The sequence below is a fragment of the Carassius gibelio genome, chromosome B22, assembly GCF_023724105.1.
Source record: "Carassius gibelio isolate Cgi1373 ecotype wild population from Czech Republic chromosome B22, carGib1.2-hapl.c, whole genome shotgun sequence".
Lineage (NCBI taxonomy): Eukaryota > Metazoa > Chordata > Actinopteri > Cypriniformes > Cyprinidae > Carassius > Carassius gibelio.
Genome location: NC_068417.1, coordinates 22,577,315 through 22,599,363, shown reverse-complemented (window position 1 = coordinate 22,599,363; position 22,049 = coordinate 22,577,315). Strand labels below are relative to the sequence as shown.

Genomic DNA, 22,049 nt, shown 5'->3' with positions numbered 1-22,049 from the left:
TTACACAGTCCTATACATTTTTACTTAAAGTATCATTTTAAACAAATAAACATGTATTGTAAAGCTCATTTAGTAATGTTTATGCATGAACTAAACCGTCCTTGACCTGTAATCCTATAACAGGCTTCGAACATCCGTATGCAAACATCAAGTGCAACTAAACAGTAACTGTAACTGTCTTGTTTGTTTATACAGTATATACTGGAAAACAGTGTGTAAAATCTCAATAAAACCACATGCTGGATCCACAATTCAATCTGATAATAATCCAACGGAAGCAGATAATTAAAAATTTAGCATAGAGACACGATAGGTTGTTCGGTTTGCATTATACAATGACATAAATGCTATATCCCAGTCCAGCAAAATAGCATTATAATATAAGATTATATAATAAAGAACCATTCTTGTATTCTTTCAATTGTAACACATTCACCTAAAAGTATTTTATTACATAAAATGTTATGAAATATATGTATTATTAAATATGATATGTCATGAATTATATATATATATCATATCTCCCTATATATGTCATGTATTCAAAAACAGCTGTAAAGTAAAAAGGTAAAAATAAAACAAAAGTCATTTTCATCATCATATCAAGTAAAAGCTTTGAAAAAAGTGAAAGTGATGTGACATTCAGCAAAGTACGGTGACCCATACTCAGAATTCATGCTCTGCATTTAACCCATCCAAAGTGCACACACACAGCAGTGAACACACACACACACACACACCCGGAGCAGTGGGCAGCCATTTATGCTGCGGCACCCGGGGAGCAGTTGGGGGTTCGGTGCCTTGCTCAAGGGCACCTCAGTCTTGGTATTGCTGGCCCGAGACTCGAACCCACAACCTTAGGGTTAGGAGTCAAACTCTCTAAACATTAGACCACAACTTCCATCAGTCATGGTACTGCTGGGTCGAAACTTGAACCCACAACCTTAGGGTTAGGAGTTAAACTCTCTAACCACTTCTAAAGAACAGATATCTGAAAGGTTAGAGATTACATTTTTACACAAACTGTTATTGGTTCTCCTCAGAACCTCCAGGATGCATCTGTTGTTCATGCTTCCCTTGGTGCTCGAGGTCCAGTCCATCTCCACGAGCCACAACATAACCAATGACTGCACCTGCTACGAGGAGCTCAAAATCGCCAACTGTTCCAGCAGGAATTTCGCCCACCTCCCCACCGCTCTTCCACCCTTCACCGAACAACTGGACCTGTCCCTCAACCACCTGAGTGCCATCCAGCCCCGAGCCTTCCACAGCACACGAAGACTTCGCATCCTGCTCCTGAACGACAATGTGATAGCTGTGCTAGCTGATGGCGCGTTCTCTCTCCTGGAAGGACTGCTGAGGTTGGACCTGAGCCGAAACCGAATCGCATTCCTGAGTGAAGGATTTTCGCAGGGTCTCGGTTCTCTTCGAGATCTGTCACTGACGGAGAACCGACTGACCAGCTTGGACAGCAGTTGTTTCGTCCACTTTGACGCCCTCCAAAGACTCAACCTCAGCCATAATGCTATTGAGACCATCAATATGAGGGCGTTTGGGTCCATGAGTACCCTTCGCCAGATACACCTCAACTCAAACCATTTAACGGTTCTTAAAAATGGCATCTTCTCCATGTTACGAAACCTCGAAGTCTTGAATTTACATCACAACCAGATAAACTACTTGGACGTTGGCGCGCTTTCGCCATTGACCAGTCTCGCTCTACTGGACCTAACCAACAACAACCTCTCCACGATTCAGTTCATGACCTTCCTGAGTCTCAACACGTACAGCACTCACATAATGCTCCAAGGAAACCCGTGGAATTGCGACTGCGATCTGCAGCGAGTCTTCCGGAAGCTATGTAACGTCAAGTGGCTCTTCCTGGATGACTACGATAACCTCACATGCGTGAATTTGGATGAAAGTCACAGGAACTACACGATGAAAGAGGAGTTCTGCGTTGCAGAGATGGTTACTGTCCTGGTCATCACCATCACGGTGGTCATCACTGTTGTGGGTGCTATAGTCATGGCGGAGAGGAAAAGGAAAAAAAAGAACAAAGAAAAGCATTGGACAGAAATCGGGGAGTTGTCGTGCACAACGCAAGTCTGAACCAATGCAGATAATATAAAAAGGAACATTAAACTCATACTTGTATGATATTAGGCTTTAGGTTGTAAAATTCAGGGTTTCTGCAAATTTCATGAAGGTATATCTTTAAAACCAAGTTAAAAAATTTAAGGAATAATTTGAATGGAACACAATACATTGACATGGTCCCTAAATGTTAATGTCTTGTATTCTTAATACTTCACAGCTTGGAAATACAATTTCCAACAGACCTCCATTGCTTTTTATTTGTTTTTGTTTTGTCATATTTCAGTAATTCTGCTCCCAACCAATAGAATATGGAAATAACTTTTACTTTACCTTCTGTTCACACTGCAAAAAAAAAAAAAAAAAAAACATTATTTGTCGATAATTTTTTCTTGTTTTCCAGTCTTGACTCAATAAATAATTTCTTGAGATGCAAAATTACCTAAAATTACTCCGAGAAGTTGATTAAAATGAAGTGGGTTGAGATTAGCAGTTAACGACTTCTTGTGTTCAATTTGCATCTCAAGTAAATTAAGGTTTGTTTTGATATTTGTACTGAAAAAAAACATACTGAGACATATATTATTTTTATTTTATTTATGTGTCTATTGCAGTGTATGCAACATTTAATGCCCCAGACTTTTTGAATTTAGGCATTCATTTGCAGAAGGGTAAGTTAATAATCAAGAACTGCCGAAACTCTGCATCAAACATACAATGCACAATAATTTGCTAAATTTCATGGTAGCTTGTTCTTTATGTGAACCCGCAATGATGGAAGGTCTAAAATGTTTATGCCAAATAATACAGAATAAATCATAAAATTTTTTTTAATAAAGATATGTGTATATTTTATATATATTTTCCATATATATATATATATATATATATATATATATATATATATATATATATATATATATATATATATTCAACTGTACTATTCAATCACTTAAACTGGCTGGTGGCTGGAGCTTTTATTCAGAAAATAAAATATCTCTGAAGTTTGTGTTGTCATATGTACAGTAGCCTACACACACACACACTCAATAAATTAACAAAAAGTTTATGTGAAGAGAAATCGTTCCAAAAACGCTGAAATATTAGTATTCACCATATATGTTGACATGAATATTAAAGCCCTCTATGTTAACACAAGATGGCGATATATAGCTATTTTTGTATGTTTGTGGGTGAAAAAAAAATAAACAGTGGAGTGGAATATTGACCAAATAAAGAAACAAGACACTGTTATAATTTCAAATAATTATTTTCAATTTCATGATTATCGCGAACAATAATCTTCAATTTAATAAAAATATATATATATATTAAAAACGTACAAGTTGCATCAAATATAGATTATAAAATGATGGAAAGCTAGAGCAAATATATTTAAACTCAATCACATGGGTTACACTCTAAAGCTTTTATATATATATATATATATATATATAAAAGTGCATATTTATAGAGAAAAAGAGGAAGTAAGAGCTCCTTGTCTCTTTTTTCTTATACTTGTTCAGAGTGGGCAAAACGATCTCAGCTAGGGTTAATTCAGGTTATCCAGGACATCTTTTCCAGTCACCTCATAAAAAAATAAAATATGCCCCAATTTACCTGAATGCACCCAATGCACTTCATTGAGGTTCAGAGGAGCATGCTGAATTTGTGTGATGATGTGCAGTCATGTGTCAGCAGAGTGAAGAGGAGGGGGCTCAGCACACATCCTTGGGGGGCCCCAGTGTTCAGTGTGATGGTGCTGGATGTGTTGCTGCCGACCCGTACCGCCTGAGGTCTTCCAGTCAGAAATTCCAACAGACTTGATATGGTGCATGACTAGCCGTTCAAAGCACTTCATGAGAATAGGAGTAAGTGCAACTGGACGGTAGCAATAGAAGCAGGATGGAGACATTTTAACATTACAATGTGTGAAAGTAGGCCTATATGTAAATTATATGCGGGCAGTACAATGTACATTGTAAAATACTATTAAAATAGTATGTAGTGTATCCTGTGTCACAGTTCTGATTTATTTCAAAATGATTTGGCATTGACAAAGGAAAGGGTGAATAAATAAGCTTTTCAGATAACATCAGCTCCAGTTTAATGAAAGGCAAATAGCAGTACGGCAGGTAACTGATCTTAATGCATAATTGGAAAAGTATTAATTCACAAAGGATGTAAATAAAAACCAACTTGTTACTTTCTACAAAGCATGTTGCTTAAGGAGGGGGAAATGATGCACCTATTCATGATTTAATTTGCAACAAAGTGAAACTGTTTCACCTGAACCATAGATATCTATGCACCTGAACAAAGAAGAGTTGAGGAACAGGTTGTTTCCGATTTTGCAAAACAACTGATACACACAGCTCATATGATGTACAATAAAAAAGTAATTCATTATGTGTTTAAAATATATGGTTATTAAAATATAAATGTATGTAAAACAAAGTTTCTGAATATTTAAAATGGATATTCACGTCAGCGCGTTACTTTTCAAAAGCCACGCCTTCGCCAAAGAAACCGAGTTAGCAACGTCAGCACCTAATTAATATTCATGAATTAAGCCCTAGTCGGTTGGAGAGCAGGTGAACGCTGGACTCTCGCCACCAAGCAACAAAAAAATGCCTTGACAAGCCGTTAAATAAGGGAGAAAGTATCTGTTTATACTGGCAGAAAAGCCGGTAAACAAACGTTCATTGGAAATGGAAGAAAATCAACTTCTTCATCGAAATGCGTCTGTTTCAAAGTAACCGACTCACCTTGAACTACCGAGACTATAGGTAAATACACAATGGCTGTTTTCATATAACATACCTACGCATTTTTACTGTACATATACAGTTATTTGCTTGTTCTGAACATTTCTTCTCCATTTCCTGCATTTCTTGCTTTTTTAACCCCTCTTCCTGTCTTAGTTGTATAGGTTGTTATAAGAAACATAACAAAGTGGGTTTTAGAAAGAGCATAAAGACTTTGCCGAATAAATACACTGTTTATCTTTTATTAAATGACATCTTCGTAAAGGAAGCGCTGATACTTCCGTAAAAGTGGGACAGTAGACAGGCGCGCCATAAACCTTCACGTCATTCGGCAATAAAATTCCATGTGTCCTCATGTACATATACTCTCCACATATCTGCCCTAAATAGTATTGAAAATTACTAATATCACATAGAATTTAGGATGCATAGTATGCACATTTGGACATTTGTAAAGTAGTTGTTTACTATATGCTGGATACGGGCAGCAAACATTGTGTAAGGCTAACTTTGTTATATATGTGTCTTTGGACCACACAGACCTTTCATATAGTAGTATGCTACATAATGTCACATGACTTTGTCACATACTTTTTTTTGTTTAGTTTTTTGCCAGCAGTAGGTCATCTGGGTATTCCTAACAAACATAACATTTGTATACTGTGGATAGTGTACTTGTAGTGCTGTAGTAATAGTAAGAATATAATTTAGTATGCTATACTTGGGATGCAAAACATGCATTAATATATTTTTTTTAGAGTTTTTAATAGCATTATTTTGCTGTGAAAGTTTCTAATATTATGTTTTCTGATTGGTTCAAATGTTCTAAAATTGTAACATCTCTGTAAAGATCTGTATTTTTTCCACACACACACAAAAAAAAGTTTCAACATAATTTGCCGTATTTCAAAATCAACCTGAAATCAAAATGGACCCTTATGTACACGTTTCTGGTCATACTCTATGCCGTTTTTAACACATGCTCAACATTTATATATTATCTTTAACTCAAACTTTAGAAATATCAAGCTCTCCAGCAAAGATGGCTGATGACCGTGTAGCCATCTTAACCGATGATGAAGAGGAGCTGAAGAGGAGACACCTCGAGCGTTTTGACCGCCTGTCGCTTGAGATTCAGTCAGATCAACCTTCACAGTCACCTCTGGACAATGTACCTGTTGATACATCCCCAACTCCATCCCCTCAACATGACATGAGCTGCAGTGAACGATTGTTCCTACGGGTCAACCCCTACCTTCTAGTGTCAAAAGTGTTTTATTTGTTCTTCTATGCTGCATATGGTTCCCTCCATCCCCTTCTTGCTTTGTATTACAAGCAGCTGGGGATGAATCCCACCCAAAGTGGTCTCCTAGTTGGAATCCGGTATTTCATTGAGTTCTGTAGCGCCCCTTTTTGGGGCATCGTTGCAGATCGTTTCAGGAAAGGTAAAGCAGTCTTATTGTTCTCAATGTTATGCTGGCTCCTCTTCAATTCTGGGATTGGACTTGTGCAACCAGCAGACATGACGTGTGAAGAAGAGAACCTCCCGACGACCACAGCCATGGTACCGACTGTCCACAGTACCACATCTAACGAGACATTCTACCTCAACGCCAGTTCCATTCCGACACCAAACCAGATGAGACGCCGCAGGGATCTGATTGGACACTACCCTTTGCGAACCATCCTTTCCTACATTCAGTCTTCAGGCTACAGCTCTGAACACAGATTCAAACGGGACTCCAATTTAAGTTTCACTGTTGCACCTGAAGAATTTGATAACATGACACAATTTGACCAAAACACCACAGGGCATGAGCTAAGCACATCTATCTCGGCATCCACCACCAATTTCACATCCGGCAGCACTACTCCGAGTACTACGACCAAACCCAACCAAACACCTGAATATAACATGGACCAGGTTCACGCCATTTTCCTGCTGATTCTGCTCATCATCATCATTGGCGAGTTTTTCAGTGCTCCAGCCATTACTATCGTGGATACGGTATGTAACACTTTTTTCCCCCTCAAAATAACCTCAGTATCAAGGCAGAGCAGTTCGTAGAGTCTGTAATTTAGGCCATGAGAACTAAAACTGCAATTTTTGGTTCCTAGGATGAAAGATCTGAATAAGCAGAACTTCAAAAAGGGATATTAGAGAATACTTCCATTGTATTTAAATGTTAGACACAAGAACAAGCTACAAATGCCATTTCCTCCATCAGGATGCTGGTATTGTTGCTTGAGCCATTTCCCAATCTGGAACCACTCAATGTTTCCGCTGCGGAAAAATTGTCCCCATGCTGGACCCTAAAACCTTTCTAATGTCAGTGGATGTGTGATTATTTATGGGTCGATTAATTAGATTATGTAATAGAATATTTAGATCAATTGGTAGCACATCTATGTGCTATATGTCAACTCTGGGAAGCTTGTAACATTCCATAAATGCCATATCAATCCCATCTTCTGCGCAAGTTAAATATTTTTTAAATATTCAAAGAACGGAGGAGAGATTGTGTTTTTATTTGAATAAGTGATGCAAAAAAACATCTCAAGATGATATGAATATTCGCTCCACTTTTGTTGCGCACACACCATTAGAACTTCCAGCAGCAGTTCCAGTACTATTTCAATAGAAAAGAGGTATTTATTGATTCTAAAATAGGTTTATTTGGATTGTTTTAGATGACACTGCAGTACCTGGGTGCACATCGTGACCGCTACGGTCTCCAGCGAATGTGGGGATCTCTAGGATGGGGTATCGCTATGCTCTGCGTAGGCATCTGGATCGACCACACTAGCACTGACCTTGTCATCGGCAGCATGGAATGCTTACAGGAAAATTACAAAAACTACAATATTGCCTTCATCGTGTTCGGCGTATTAATGGGATTTGCTTTGATTGTTGCTACACAGTTTAAGTTTGATGTTCAGCACCAAGACAGGAGCGAAGGCAACCAGCAGCAAAACGCCCAACACGGAGGTTCCTCTGGAACGGAGAACTCCGAGATCCCAACAATCGTCCAAGTTGAGGAGTTCCACTTCTGGGACTTGATGCGACTGCTGTGCGGTGTACAGTATGGCACCGTGTTGTTTGTGGCCTGGTTCATGGGCTTTGGCTATGGCTTTGTTTTCACTTTCCTTTACTGGCATTTACAGGACCTGACAGGAACCACAACTCTGTTTGGTGTTTGTTCCGTCCTGAGTCACGTGTCGGAGCTTGCAGCCTATTTCACTAGCCATAAATTCATCGAACTGGTAGGACACATCAGGTGAGGTTCTTTTGATTCCTTGTTGGCCTAAGTCCAAACTTGTGGAACAACTGAATACTACAAAACAAATTCAATGTGCATGTGCGACATGCACATACAATTTACACACAGTTACACAAATTGAGTGGAGTGTGTACTATTCTGATGACGGAAATTGTGTTACATGCTCTGTACACTGACCCTCACGTACACATAAAAAGTGAAGTATACCTTGGGCTTCAGGGGAATTAGGGGAATGTAAATTTATTTTAGTGGAATAGTCTGGTTCAGGTCTGAATCTTGGTATGGTTTAATTCTGAATCTTGATTTAGATCTTGATTTAGAAACTGGAATATGTCAATTTCAGTTCAGCTGTGATTTGGTTTAGTTCAGTTGTTCTGGAATCAAGTCATCTATACAAGATACAGAATAGGACATTAAAAAATGAATCCTCAATTTTTACTCAGGAGAAAATCCTTCAAAATGTTAATCTTGTCAGAATTCATTGTCCATTAAACATATCCTTCTAGACTGTATTACATCTATCTGCCCTTGTGAGAAACCTTTTTTATTCTGTTGATACTTTTGAAAAAGTTTTTAATCAAGTGAATCCGAACATGGTTCTAAGATTTCTAGAGGAAATAAATGTTAAACATCTTTTCTAGTCTTCCTTTGATTGATTGCACTTTATTCGCGCTATCTATAACCATTCATTGGCTGTGAATAGGGTTGCACACGGGTGGAACATTTCCGCTAAATTTCAGGAAACTTTCCAAAAAATATAATTCCCAAATTTACTGAAAATGTTCCACCTTTTTGCAACCCTTGCTGTGATTCAAGCATAGTATGGTCATAGTGATTATATTAAGGTGGCCACCTAAACATTATTTTAAAAAGTTAAAAATAAAAGTCACATTTCCTTAGAATCTTAATTTTTAACAATATGCAAGGTAGCATTAAAGTAATCCCAGAGTATAAAGTAATTATAAAGAGTATGTTTTTATATAGTTGTAAGGGTATTCGGTATGGTTGCTAGGTAGTTGCATACTGGCCCAAATCTAAAGAGCCCACCCTCACGTAGATGTTCCGTATGTTTGCTTAGCCACATGCTAACACCAAATTCTATTGAAATCAACTGTTAGTGTTTATAAATTACTCTTTATTTAAGTTCCATTTTAGTTAAGCATCTACTTTGGAAGGCTGGTGCTTATGTAGGCCGCAAGGCTGTTCACTATGGTTTAGAACCAAACCATTATAGTAGTTTATTCCAGTTGCAGGCCAGACCTGTCCAGGTAACCCAAACCACCTCACTGCACCGAAACTTGTGCGTGGCACTTGTCATGCAACTCTGAAGGTCTATACGTTGTTTGGTTAAAAGGACTGGTTAAAAATCACAAAGCCTTTTTCTTTCAGCGGTGGCACAAGTTCAGAATGCAGTGCACAGCTACATTGTCCACTGCGTGGCTGCTTTTACAGAGAACGTAACATTCAGGCTCTTTGGCGTTCAAGTTGAGTTATTTGTTTTAAATTATAGAGAAAACCATTTGACTGAATGACTGACACAGCAGTGTGGATTCATATGTCATCCCTCCTTGGCCGGTTTACAACTTCTTGTAAAAGGCAGTTAAAAAAATGAAGGCACTTCCTGTTAGACATTTTTATGTTTTATAGACTCATCTTTAAAAGAGATGACCCAAATAAGATCCAATGATTTTGAGATATGACTATGCGGTTACATCTCATCTTGATTGGGCTACTTGTTTTATAGCACAGAGGATGTTAATATAGTGAGTCATGAAACACACAGAGCACTTAAGAAAATACTTCATTTTTTTATTATATTTCCACTTTAAAATTCACAAAAACCTGTCAGGCTTATTAAAATATATAGGGGGAAAAGTCATTTTATTTTGCATTTGCATACAAAATTAAACTTAGTTGGGTCCATTAATGTTTTTATGTATTTCAGCTAAAAAAATATATGAATGTGTTCATTATTTTTATTTGATTATTAAGTAATACTTAATACTTTTCAAATTAATAATGATTTAAAAGTATTCTTTAATATTAATTTTCTTTAATATATAATTTTTTTTTCTTTATGTTTAAGGGGGTGAAACGTGAGCCATGCATGTTGTTGAGATATTTCATGAGGTTCCTACATGTATTTTTAATAACTGTCTTGTACTTCTTCTGTCAGAGTTTTGTACATCGGCCTGGCCTGCAACACAGCACGCTACCTCTATATCTCATATCTGAAGAATGCCTGGACTGTGCTGCCAATGGAAGTACTGCAAGGTATATATGCCCAGTCATCAAGTTCAAGCTCATCTACAGCCATTAAAATCTCTAATTGTGAACTGTTGTGAACACATTATGTTTTAATCATCAGTTTTAGTACATAAGTAAAGATATGTGTGCAGAACAAAGAAAGGCCGTGGTTCATTTCAGGAGAGAAAATCAAGTCAGTCTGACATTTTCAGTTCCACTGCCCTTTCCTGTTGCAAAACAATCAAGAAGAAAACAAGCACGTATGTAGATATGTTAAAGCTGCAGTAGGTAACTTTTGACGCTCTAGCGGTTAATAAACAGAACTGCTTGCGTCTTGCGGAAGAACATCGTAGCCGGAGCTACTTCTCTCTGTTTATGTCTATGAAGAATCACAAAGGTACTGGGTTACTCCGCCACGGTATCCCCGAAGCATTCTAAAATAGTGCGAATAAAAACACTTATTATAGGTGCACCTTAGTGATTCAGGACAAGCTAAAAACACGGTTTGGAAAATGGATTCATGGTGTACTCGCTTATTATGTTCATTTTTCTACATTTTGAACACAAACAAAGTTACGGACCGCAGCTCTGATTGGTTGTTTTTTACCGTGAGTGGATGGCTTTCTGCAAATGGCAATAGGACCACTGGGAGGAGCCAGAGGAGCTTGATTTTTTTCACAGATTATCTGTCTCATATTCTACTGTCAGGACATAATGACAGGTTTAACAAATATGTAAAAAATATATTTTTACAAAATTTACCTACTGCAGCTTTAACATCCACTTATAGGGAAGACTTGTAGCAATTCTGTTTAAATTCAATACAGACGTTTTCATCTGTTCAATGAAACTGTTACAGACTTGTTAGCTCTGTATTTATCTTTTATGTCCAAGCTAAGACACATAATGTTTTCAGGTCATGAGACAGATTTCTGTTTGTGCCAATAAAAGTGAATGAATAATAGGCGCTCATATTTCACGCAAAATAAGAATAGTTCACCCTCAGGCCAACCGAAAAAGTTGGGAGACTGTACAAATTGTGAATAAAAAAAGAATGCAAAGATGTGGAAGTTTCACATTTCAATATTTTATTCAGAATACAACATAGATGACATATCAAATGTTTAAACTGAGAAAATGTATAATTTTAAGGGAAAAATAAGTTGATTTTAAATTTCATGGCATCAACACATCTCAAAAAAGTTGGGACAAGACCATGTTTACCACTGTGTGGCATCCCCTCTTCTTCTTATAACAGTCTGCAAACGTCTGGGGACTGAGGAGACAAGTTGCTCAAGTTTAGGAATAGGAATGTTGTCCCATTCTTGTCTAATACAGGTTTCTAGTTGCTCAACTGTCTGAGGTCTTCTTTATCGCATCTTCCTCTTTATGATGCGCCAAATGTTTTCCATGGGTGAAGGATCTGGATTGCAGTCTGGCCATTTCAGTACCCAGATCCTTCTTCTACACAGCCATGATGTTGTAATTGATGCAGTATGTGGTCTGACATTGTCATGTTGGAAAATGCAAGGTCTTCCCTGAAAGAGACGACGTCTGGATGGGAGCATATGTTGTTCTAGAACCTGGATATACCTTTCAGCATTGATGGTGCGTTTCTAGATGTGTAAGCTTCCCATTCCACACACACTCATGCAAACCCATACCATCAGAGATGCAGGCTTCTGAACGAGCGCTGATAACAACTTGGGTTGTCCTTTTCCTGTTTAGTCCGGATGACATGGTGTCCCAGTTTTCCAAAAGAACTTAAAATTTTGATTCTTCTGACCACAGAACAGTTTTCCACTTTGCCACAGTCCATTTTAAATGAGGCTTGGCCCAGAGAAAACGCCTGCACTTCTGGATCATGTTTAGATATGGCTTCTTTTTTTACCTATAGAGTTTTAGCCAGCAACGGCGAATGGCACGGTGGATTGTGTTCACCGACAATGTTTTCTGGAAGAATTCCTGAGCCCATGTTGTGATTTCCATTACAGTAGCATTCCTGTATGTGATACAGTGCCATCTAAGGGCCCGAAGATCACAGAGATACAGTATGGTTTTCCGGTCTTGACCCTTACGCACAGAGATTGTTTCAGATTCTCTGAATCTTTGGTTGATATTATGCACTGTAGATGATGATAACTTTAAACTCTTTACAATTATTCTCTGAGAAAAAAATTCTCCACAATTTTTTGTCGCAACGTTGGGCGAATTGGTGATCCTTTGCCCATCTTGACTTCTGAGACACTGCCAATCTGAGAGGCTTCTTTTATACCCAATCATGTTGCCAACTGACCTAATAAGTTGCAATATGTTATCTATATTCTGTTGTGAATAAAATATAAGTTTATGAGATTTGTAAATGATTCCATTCCTTTTTTACTCACAATGTCCCAACATTTTTGGAATCAGGTTTGTATATGCTAACACTTCATTTTTATGGTTCCCCAACAGGCAAACCTAATATAAGTAACTTTGCAAGTACGTAAATAGACAGTAGATCAAGGGGACCATCAAAATAAAATGTAACCTAACATAAACATAGTTTTTTTTTTCTTTTTTCAGTTGAAATGATTAAATAGCTGACATCAAAATTAATAATATTCTCAAAGGGAACACCCAAATAACACTTCACACCTATCCACTTACAAGATGTAGGAAGATACTGTGCAGATCTCAAATAACCAGTGTCAAGATTTATAGGCAATTATCAATTTAAAAGTTCATTATATAATATGGTGTTCATTGTGTGTTATAAATAATCATAATCTAAAAAAAGTTATCACCACAAATGTGTAAGCATTATAATGTATTATAATTGTTGCTGTCAAAAAAATAAATAAACCTGGACTCCTTAGCTATAGATCTTCAGCATCCCTTCTCTACGGATTTCTCTTCCCTTCCCTTTTCTTTTTAAGTCGGTTGACTTTTACAATAAATCTTTGAGTCTATTAGATCTCCATGCTCCTATAAGAACTAGAACCGTAACCTTCTCCCGTTCAGTGCTGGGGTTTACCTGTGAAATGTAAAAGATTTAGGTAGCTGGACATTTCTTCGAGCGGCGTCTTAAGGTCACAGGACTCACTCTTCACAGGCAGGCCTACATAGGGCATCAGATGGCCTATGCAAAGTCCTTGAGAGATGCTAGGTCACGATTCTATTCTGGTCTCATTAACAATAGCCCTGGAAACTCGAAGCAGTTTTTCTCTACTATAAATTGCTTCCTTAAATGGCAAGCGTGCTCTCATTTAGAAGTTACAAAGGAGAGCTGCGACAGCTTTATTACTTTTTTCAGGACAAAAGTAGTTACCATTCACTCCCTTCTGTCCAGTTCCTCTGCTCTGCCTGTCTTGACTGCCGATTTACAGCCTGTGACTCCCCAACCTCTCTGCTATTTCTCTGACATCTCACAGTGAGAGGTTGAGGACACAAGCAGAAAGATAAATCCATCCAGTAGTGCCCTGGACCATTTTCCTACAGCCTTGATGAAATCTAACCTTATAAGAACTGAAAACTGCTGTCATCAGACCATACCTAAAAAAAAAAAAAAAAACTTTAGATCCAGAAGTCCTTGCCAACTACAGGCATATTTCTAACCTTCCATTTCTTACTAAAGTGTTGGAAAGGTAGTTTCTGCACAACTGAAGGCACATTTAAAACAAAACAATCTGTCTGAGAAATTCCAGTCTGGTGTCTGCTCCGGCCACAGCACCGAAACAAATGACCTGCTGATGACAGCTGATGCTTATTCTCCATCTCCATCAAAACATATTTCTGTATCGTTTACGTCACACCATCAGGCTGTCTGACTCTGTCTATAACTGGTTTTCATCCTATCTTACTGGGAGAATAGAGTATGCTGCTTTGGGATTGGCTAAATCCTTGAATCACAATGTCACCTGTGTTGTCCCTCAAGGCTCAGTGCTCGGCCCCACTCTGTTCATAATGTATAGGTTTCCTCTTGGTCATGTCATCAGCCGGCATGGAATATAATTTCATTGCTATGCTGATGACACTCAACCTTACCTTAAGAACAACTCATCCACTTCTGCTGCCCTGTCATCTTCCATCTTGACTACCTGTCTGGAGGAAGGAAAGGTGTGGATGAGCCAAAATTGACTGCAATTAAACGGCTCAAAGACTGAAGCCATCCTAGTAGGCACCCCACACCAGGTCCAGACATCTGTCTTTTCCAGCATTACCTTTTCTGGACAAAACATTCCGCTCTTGGGATCAGTTATCAATTTAGGTGTTATACTGTACTCTCATCTCACCTTTGAGGCGCATCTTAAACATCTGTGCAAGACTATTTTTTCCATCTTAGGAATATTGCTAGGCCTCATCCTACTTCATCCTCACTCTTGCAGATGCGAAATTTTTTTTCAATTCTCAAATCACTACACTGGCTTCCTATTTCATTCATGATTGTTTTTAATGTCCGCTGCCTTACCCATCAGTGCATCTATGGAAACGCCCCATCATATCTTAAGGAACTAATTCCACAAACTTCTAAACTTACACTTCGTTCTGCATCAACATATCTATTAAAACCCCCCAGGACTAAGCTTCGCAGTTCGCACTATGGGAGATCGGGCTTTCTGGTCAGTTACTCCAATTTTGTGGAATGCTCTGTCTAACCATTTACAGACTCCACTGTCGATGCTTTAAAACATGGCCTCAAAACCTAATCTGTAGGGTGTGCAAGTTTTATTTGTGCGTGAATTATTAATTTAAGCCATATATTGTGCTGTAAAAAAACCCACTGTGTATCTGTACAGGTATAACACATGCATCTGTATGGGCGGCATGTATCTCATATTTGAGTGCAGCTGTACCTCCACCTCTTCGGACCTCCGCTCAAGGCATCCTGCAGGGTCTCCACCTCGGGCTGGGCAGGGGCTGTGGGGCGATGGTCGGTGGTGTATTTGTCAACTACTTTGGTATGAGCAATGCCTGTTGTCTTTGTAACCACATGACATCATGAATGCTATTATGTGTATAAACAAGAGGTGGTCTTGTTTTTCAGGTGTTGGCGAAACTTTCAGGGGAATAGGAATGACATCGCTCGTTATTTTGCTGATCTTTTCGTTAATTATGTGCATCACTGGCCAGAATGAGAAAAAAGGTGAGCAACAATATATTGTATATTACTTAATATTTTCAAATAAGAGCTGAAAGGTTTTTTTTTTTTTTTTTTTTTTAGTTTTTTAAGATTTGGGTTGTGGTGCCCTGGTTCATTTTGCTGCTTTGCTTGTTTAGTTTAGTTCTGTTTGCTTTAATTTTATCTTGGGTCTTTCCATTTAATTCCATTTACTTTTGCAATATATTTTTTTTTGTCCTTTTTGCCCTTTGTGTATTTGTTTTGTTTAGTTCAGTTTTTTTCATGTTGTTTTTTTGCCTTTTGTATTTTTTTGTATTCAATTTAAGTAATTGAACTATATAATAGCCTTATAATGTTGTAATTTTAACAAAATATAATTGAATATAAGTACATTTTCAAAAAAAAAAAAAATAGCAAAATGTTTCGCAAACAAAATGTGCCCTTTCCAAATGGTGAAAAAAAAAAGTGACATTGTGTTGGGCAGTATGAGCGAACCAACTAAAATGTTGTCTCCAGTAAGTCCAGCAGTTCAGTTGATATGTTCTTGTTTTGTTGTGAAATGTTAGTTTAGTTTCAAAGCTTTATTATTAGCCTACTAATGGATAGGGTATTTAAATTATGACCAGCATAAACACACATTTTCAAGTATTTTTATGCACACTATTTTTCATTCACAAATTTGCCTTAGTTTAATGTTTTTCTTTAACCACGCAGAGGACAAGATGCTAGCAGAGAACATTCCTATCCCGTTCAGTCCTGTTCCCATAGCCACCATTGACCTGGTTCAGAACACAACAGACGCGGCCGCACCTGCTCGAGCCCAACCCAAACTTCCGGCTCGGAAAACACGGCACCAAGAGGAGCAGGAGGATCTGCACAAGCCCGCTTGGGTTCCCTCTGGTTCGCCGTGGGTTACAGTCGTTCTACTGTTTTACCAAATCAGAGACATGGTCGTCGTTGCAAAGACCCCTGTTGAGTTCCAGCCCATTCAGGTAGTGCAAAGGATCATGGGAAAATAAGAGGAGGATGGTGGAATATAATATGAATATTGATCCAAATGTTGAGTGTTTTCTCTCTCTTTTTCACGCATTCTGGGGCAGAAGGGTGAGAATGTGTAGATTTAGTTGAAAAATATATAACTGTAAATCTGTTATTTTTTTTCTTTTCAGATAATCAAACTCATAGAACACTTTCCACCCTCATGCACTTACATTTTTATTAATTATTTAAGTTCGAGCACATATGCACTACTATTCAGTTTGGGGTTAGGAAGATTTAAAAAAAAATGTAATCTCTTCTGCTCAACAAGGCTGCATTTATTAAATTAAAAATACTATATACTGTTATATATATATAACTTTTTTTTTAAGTAATGTTGTTAAATAATTTTACAATTTAAAATGTTCTTTTTTTAATCATTACTCATCATTACTCCAGTGTAACATGATCCATCATAAATCATTCTAATATATTGATCTGATGCTGAAAATGTTTTTCAAAGTTCAAAAGAACAGCATTTATTTGAAATAGAAATAATTTGTAATCTTAAAAATGCCTTTACTGTCATTGAATCCTTTCAGAAAAATATGCATTTCTTTTTTATTAAAAATGCAACTTAGTAATTCCAAACTGAACAGTAATAAAACGTCTCAGGTTACGAATGTAACCATGGTTCCCTGAGAGGGAACGAGACACTGCGTCCTCTGAAGGGACACTATGGGGAACACCTCGTCGTGACCCGTGTCTGAAGCATACTTTGAAAAAACGCCAACTCGTTGGCCGGCGACAGCGTCTGACGTCACTACCGGCGCGACTATAAATAAGCGACCGGAGAGCACGTCATTTATCTTCTTCGTGAAGCTTGCGTCCGAAGCATGGCAAGGGATCTAGAGGACGCAGTGTCTCGTTCCCTCTCAGGGAACCATGGTTACATTCGTAACCTGAGACGTTCCCCCTCAAGGGAACTTCGAACTGCGTCCTCTGAAGGGACACTATGGGGAACAGTATACCCACGCCGCCATGCTGAGGGGAGCGCAGGCCAGACCATGGCGAACACTAAGTACCAACTCTACCATTTCTATGGGAGTTGCCCCTAGGACGTTTAGACAGCTGTCTGTGACACTATCCCTTACGGCCAAAGGCCTAAGCTACATACCCAATTTAATTGATCAGGGCCTCGACCCGGGGTAGAGCTTAAAGGCTTGGAATAGGAAGGATTCCTTTAAAGGGATACGGCTAAGAAACCAGTATTATACAAAGTCTTGCCTGTCACACAGGGGATACCGTTTGCTCTTGCAAAATTTTCCGAAGGAGCTGTCTCAACAGAACCCTGGTAGCAAAACCCTGCTAGATAGGTATTCAAGGATACCTGAATGGAGTGGCGCCCAAGATGAACGGGGCTTTACACCAACTCAAGAAAGGGCACGAAGCAACCGCGCGAAGCCCTTACCATAAAGGATTTTTAGAAAGAACGCAGAGCCTTAGCGTGCGAACTTACCACAGAGTGGATTTCAGAAAGTGCGCAAAGAATACACGTGCACACTTACCATAGTATGGATTTTAAAATACTGTTCTAGGGAGGGGTTCTCGTGGCACTCTGAAGGGGAAAAAAACAGAGAACACCGTCAAATGAGAGGAACTCTGAATTCAGAGTAGCGTACTAACATGTAACCCTTTTCTGGGAAAAAGGGGCCCGTTGTTAAAACTACTGCGAGAACCGCCCAAATATCCCTTGATGAGGGAAGCAATGCTTGAGTGTAAACAAATGCACTCCGGCTGAAAGGAGCCAAAGGAACCAAAGTCTAAACATCTCGAAAAAGGGAACGAAGCTGAGCGCGTAACCCTTACCATACAGGATTTCAGAAAAATGTGCAGAGACTTGCGTGCACACTTACCACTTTAAGAAGTACACAGAATGTAGCGTGCGTACCTACAGGTTCCTAAGCATCGCAGAGATCTGAGCCACACGGGAGAGGCAAGCTCCAAACTTACAAACCTCTTTGGACGAGGGGAGCATCACCTGAGGCAGTAAAAAAAAAAACAGGAAGAATTCTGTAACTACCACCTCCTCCCTTCCCACTGGATGTGACAGTGCATATAAGCGGTCAGGAGGCCCCTCAGGGTGACCTGGCCAACATTCATGAAATCTCCTGCAGAGCCGTGCCAGTTCTGATGATCAGCGAGGCTCCCACAGAAGCCCGTGATCTCGGCCGCCTAATACCAGAGCACGAGGCCGGAAGGACGGTGCTGACGGGTGTTAGTAGATGCCATAACTGAGCACTGTAAAGAGACTCACTTAGAAAGTTAGTAGACATATGACCACCAGAAATTCAACTCATAAGTATATACAGAAAAAGGGTTACATACTCACCCATCCTCCTGTAGTGGGACCCTGCTCACAGGGCGCTTCCTTATAGTCCGGACCATCAGTAAGGTGGTTACTATGAACATAGAACCAACCAAAAACATCATAGGTCCAGCATATGAGACTGTTATGAGAGAAATTCTCCCCCACCTAACCTCGATCAGGTGGAGAGCTGGTGGTCGCAGGGGAATTCAGGCAAGGGAGGAAAAGAGCAGAAGTTAAACATAAAAAGCATTTTCTCTAGGTATCGCTCTGATTCGGACGAGAACGCTGCCTCGTCTGAATCACATCCCTCAGGTCCTGCTTACCTCCTCGCGACCCACGATTCCTCTTGCCCCTGCTCACAGGTGGGGGAGGAGCGCGAGTCGCGACACTAGCCTTCTGCGCCCGTCTTTGATCCTCAGAACGAGACGGGCCAGGACCCCTATGTTGTTCGGGCTCGGACCTGGACCTTCGTGGAATGAAGGTCTTAAAAGCAGCTGAGCGCGCCCTTGCCTCCCTGAACTTTTCGACCACCATCTCGACGGAGGTACCGAAAAGCTCAGAAGGCGAGACCGGAGCATCGAGAAGAAAGCCCCTTTCTTTCTTCCCGATGTCTGCCAGGTTCACCCACAGATGTCTCTCCGTTACTACCATGGCAGCCATAGACCTACCCATGGCGGAGGCGGCCTGCTTGGTAGCACGGAGAGAGAGGTCTGTGGTGCGGCGCAGCTCGGCCACCTGATCAGCTGAAAGGCCCTCGCCTTTATCCAGGTCCCTCAGCAGGTCAGCCTGATAGGCCTGAAGCACCGCCATAGTGTGCAATGAAGCCACAGCCTGACCTGCTGCTGCGTATGCTTTGCCATTTAAGCGGGATGTATCCTGGAGGGGCTTAGATGGCAAAGAGGGAGATTTAAGAGAGGATGTTTCCCCCACAGAGAGATAGCTAGCCAGCGTCTCTTCTACAGGGGGCGTCTTCTCATAGCCATTTTCGCGCATGCCCTCGATGTTAGCATAACTCGTATGCTGAAACCGATGGATGCGAGAAGAAAATGGCCTCCTCCATTCTTTCTTGATTTCCGCATGTAAATCAGGCAAGAATGGAAGGCTCACCTGGGCTGGAGGGCTATGGTCAGATAAATAACGCTCATCAAGGCGACCTCGCGGCGTTATTTTGCTTGTACGTTTCCATGGCAAGTTTAACTTTGCTGTGGCACGATCCATAACCTCTAACAGCTCCTCATACGCAGGGCAGGAGGATTGAGAAGGCTCAGCCTCAGCTTCTTCGCCAACCTCAGACATCTCCTGCTCTTCCTGGGTAGAACCCAGCAGAGCACTAACTTCAGTATCAGAAAGGGTTAATGATAACACGTCTTCCTCCTGAAGTTCATTCTCGTCCGCCGCCGAAGAGCGAGAAAGGGAAAGTCCCTCTCTAAACTCTTCAACGAGGTCCACCTGTGATCCCCACGAGCTCATTCTCCTCCGTGCCTCAACAGCGGCGGGTCCTGAGCCGCGGGAGACAGATGGCTGTCCCTCTTTCCTCGAAAAGAGAGACAAACGAGAGCGGAGCTTTTTCATGGAAAAACGCTCACAGTGCACGCAGATCGCCACTTCAAGGACATCGCGCGCGTGCTCTTCGCCCAAACAAAAAACGCAAAGACTGTGTGTGTCATCCGGTGTCAAATAACGCTGACACGGATGCACGCACTGTCTAAACGCCTTGCTAGTGGAAGCCATGATAACAAAAGTAAAGATCGCTCTTACCGTGGTCGTTTCTCAGACGCACACTTCAAACAAAACAGTCAAATGAAGACGAAGAAGATAAATGACGTGCTCTCCGGTCGCTTATTTATAGTCGCGCCGGTAGTGACGTCAGACGCTGTCGCCGGCCAACGAGTTGGCGTTTTTTCAAAGTATGCTTCAGACACGGGTCACGACGAGGTGTTCCCCATAGTGTCCCTTCAGAGGACGCAGTTCGAAGTTCCCTTGAGGGGGAACTGTATAAAATACAAAATAGGGTGAGAAATTCATTTTGTTCATTTCCTTTTTTTCACTCAGTAGGGGAAAAAATTATGTGACAAAATGACAAAATATGATAAAATATTTTAAGCACCAAAACTCTTTGAAACCATATAAGATTTTTTTTTTTTTTTTGGATTGTTGGTCATGAGTTATTTATTTTAACTGACAAACTGTTGTTTTCAGGCAAAATGTTTAGTTACCTAAATTAGTCAACTAAATAATGAACCATAGTTCATATATTATGATATTTTGTACTCTGTGTGCCAGACTCCAAGGTATTCTAAAATATTATGCATGTTTTTTTGGCTTGTTTTTTTTGTGAGTGTGCTAGAAATTCTTTTTGGTGAAAAATGTCTCTTTTTCTCTAACTAGGACACAGATGAGATTCCCCCAGAATCTCGAGAAGACCCATCACCTCCCATTGTCGGCAATAGCGTGTGACAGGATAGCGCTCTCAGTGGGCTCCAGTCCCGGGAGGACCCCGGGCCCCCAAGGGCCCCCTCACAGCTGCAATTCCCAACACAGGACACGCAGCTTGTATAACAAGCAAACAGCTGATGGCACAAACTGACACTGACTCTGTAACCCGTGGGTATTTTCTCTTCACATAGTGATTATGTTTTCATTGTGAAGAGTTTTTATGAACTTTGTGTGAAAATACAAGAAGAAAGTACGTTTCAGTATAAATGGCCTTTGTATGATTTTTAACTTATTTACACATCCATTAAATAAAGCCTAGCAGGGTTTTAAACTGTAACATGTTCCTGTTTTTACTTTCTTCGACCTGTGGAGGGCAGCAGTGCCTGGGCATTTTGTCCATTTACATTCAGCTTTGAGGCCTGAAATAATTGCGGATATCTTCTTTGTGAAATACTTTGTGAAACCTCATTATTTAAACCTACTAATGTCAACGTCACTGCGATAATGTCACACTTGTCACTCCTTTCACACTTTAAACTGTGACTTGAGATGTAGGTGTAAAAGAGCTTTTTACAAGGGGATTTCTTTTTTTTTTTGTTGTTATTTTGTCACCAGCAGTAGATCATCATCTAGTCCGCTTGACCTAGTCGATGATAAGCCAGCATCGGAGAGCAGACATCTCTTGTTCTCATGGAAACCAGACCATAATTCTTTGCTTGCTCTGTACAGGGGCTTCTTAGTAATAATCTTTGGATTATTCTTAGTAATAA

At 39.9% G+C, this 22,049-nt stretch overlaps 2 protein-coding genes across 2 annotated transcripts; both read left to right on the top strand.

Annotated features, from left to right (window-relative positions):
• The first annotated feature begins 1,054 nt into the window (after positions 1–1,054).
• LOC127988555 (leucine-rich repeat-containing protein 15) lies at positions 1,055–2,435 on the top strand. The gene has a single exon (XM_052591335.1). The coding sequence runs from the start codon at positions 1,069–1,071 to the stop codon at positions 2,110–2,112; it is 1,044 nt and encodes a 347-aa protein (XP_052447295.1). The 5' UTR covers positions 1,055–1,068; the 3' UTR covers positions 2,113–2,435.
• Positions 2,436–4,653: 2,218 nt separating this feature from the next.
• LOC127988123 (major facilitator superfamily domain-containing protein 6-A) lies at positions 4,654–21,616 on the top strand. Its single transcript, XM_052590672.1, has 8 exons — positions 4,654–4,886; positions 5,885–6,873; positions 7,557–8,143; positions 10,323–10,420; positions 15,172–15,333; positions 15,420–15,518; positions 16,209–16,486; positions 21,232–21,616. Exons 2-8 carry the CDS (start codon positions 5,908–5,910, stop codon positions 21,298–21,300), a joined length of 2,259 nt encoding a protein of 752 aa, XP_052446632.1. The 5' UTR covers positions 4,654–4,886; positions 5,885–5,907; the 3' UTR covers positions 21,301–21,616.
• The last annotated feature ends 433 nt before the right edge of the window (positions 21,617–22,049 follow it).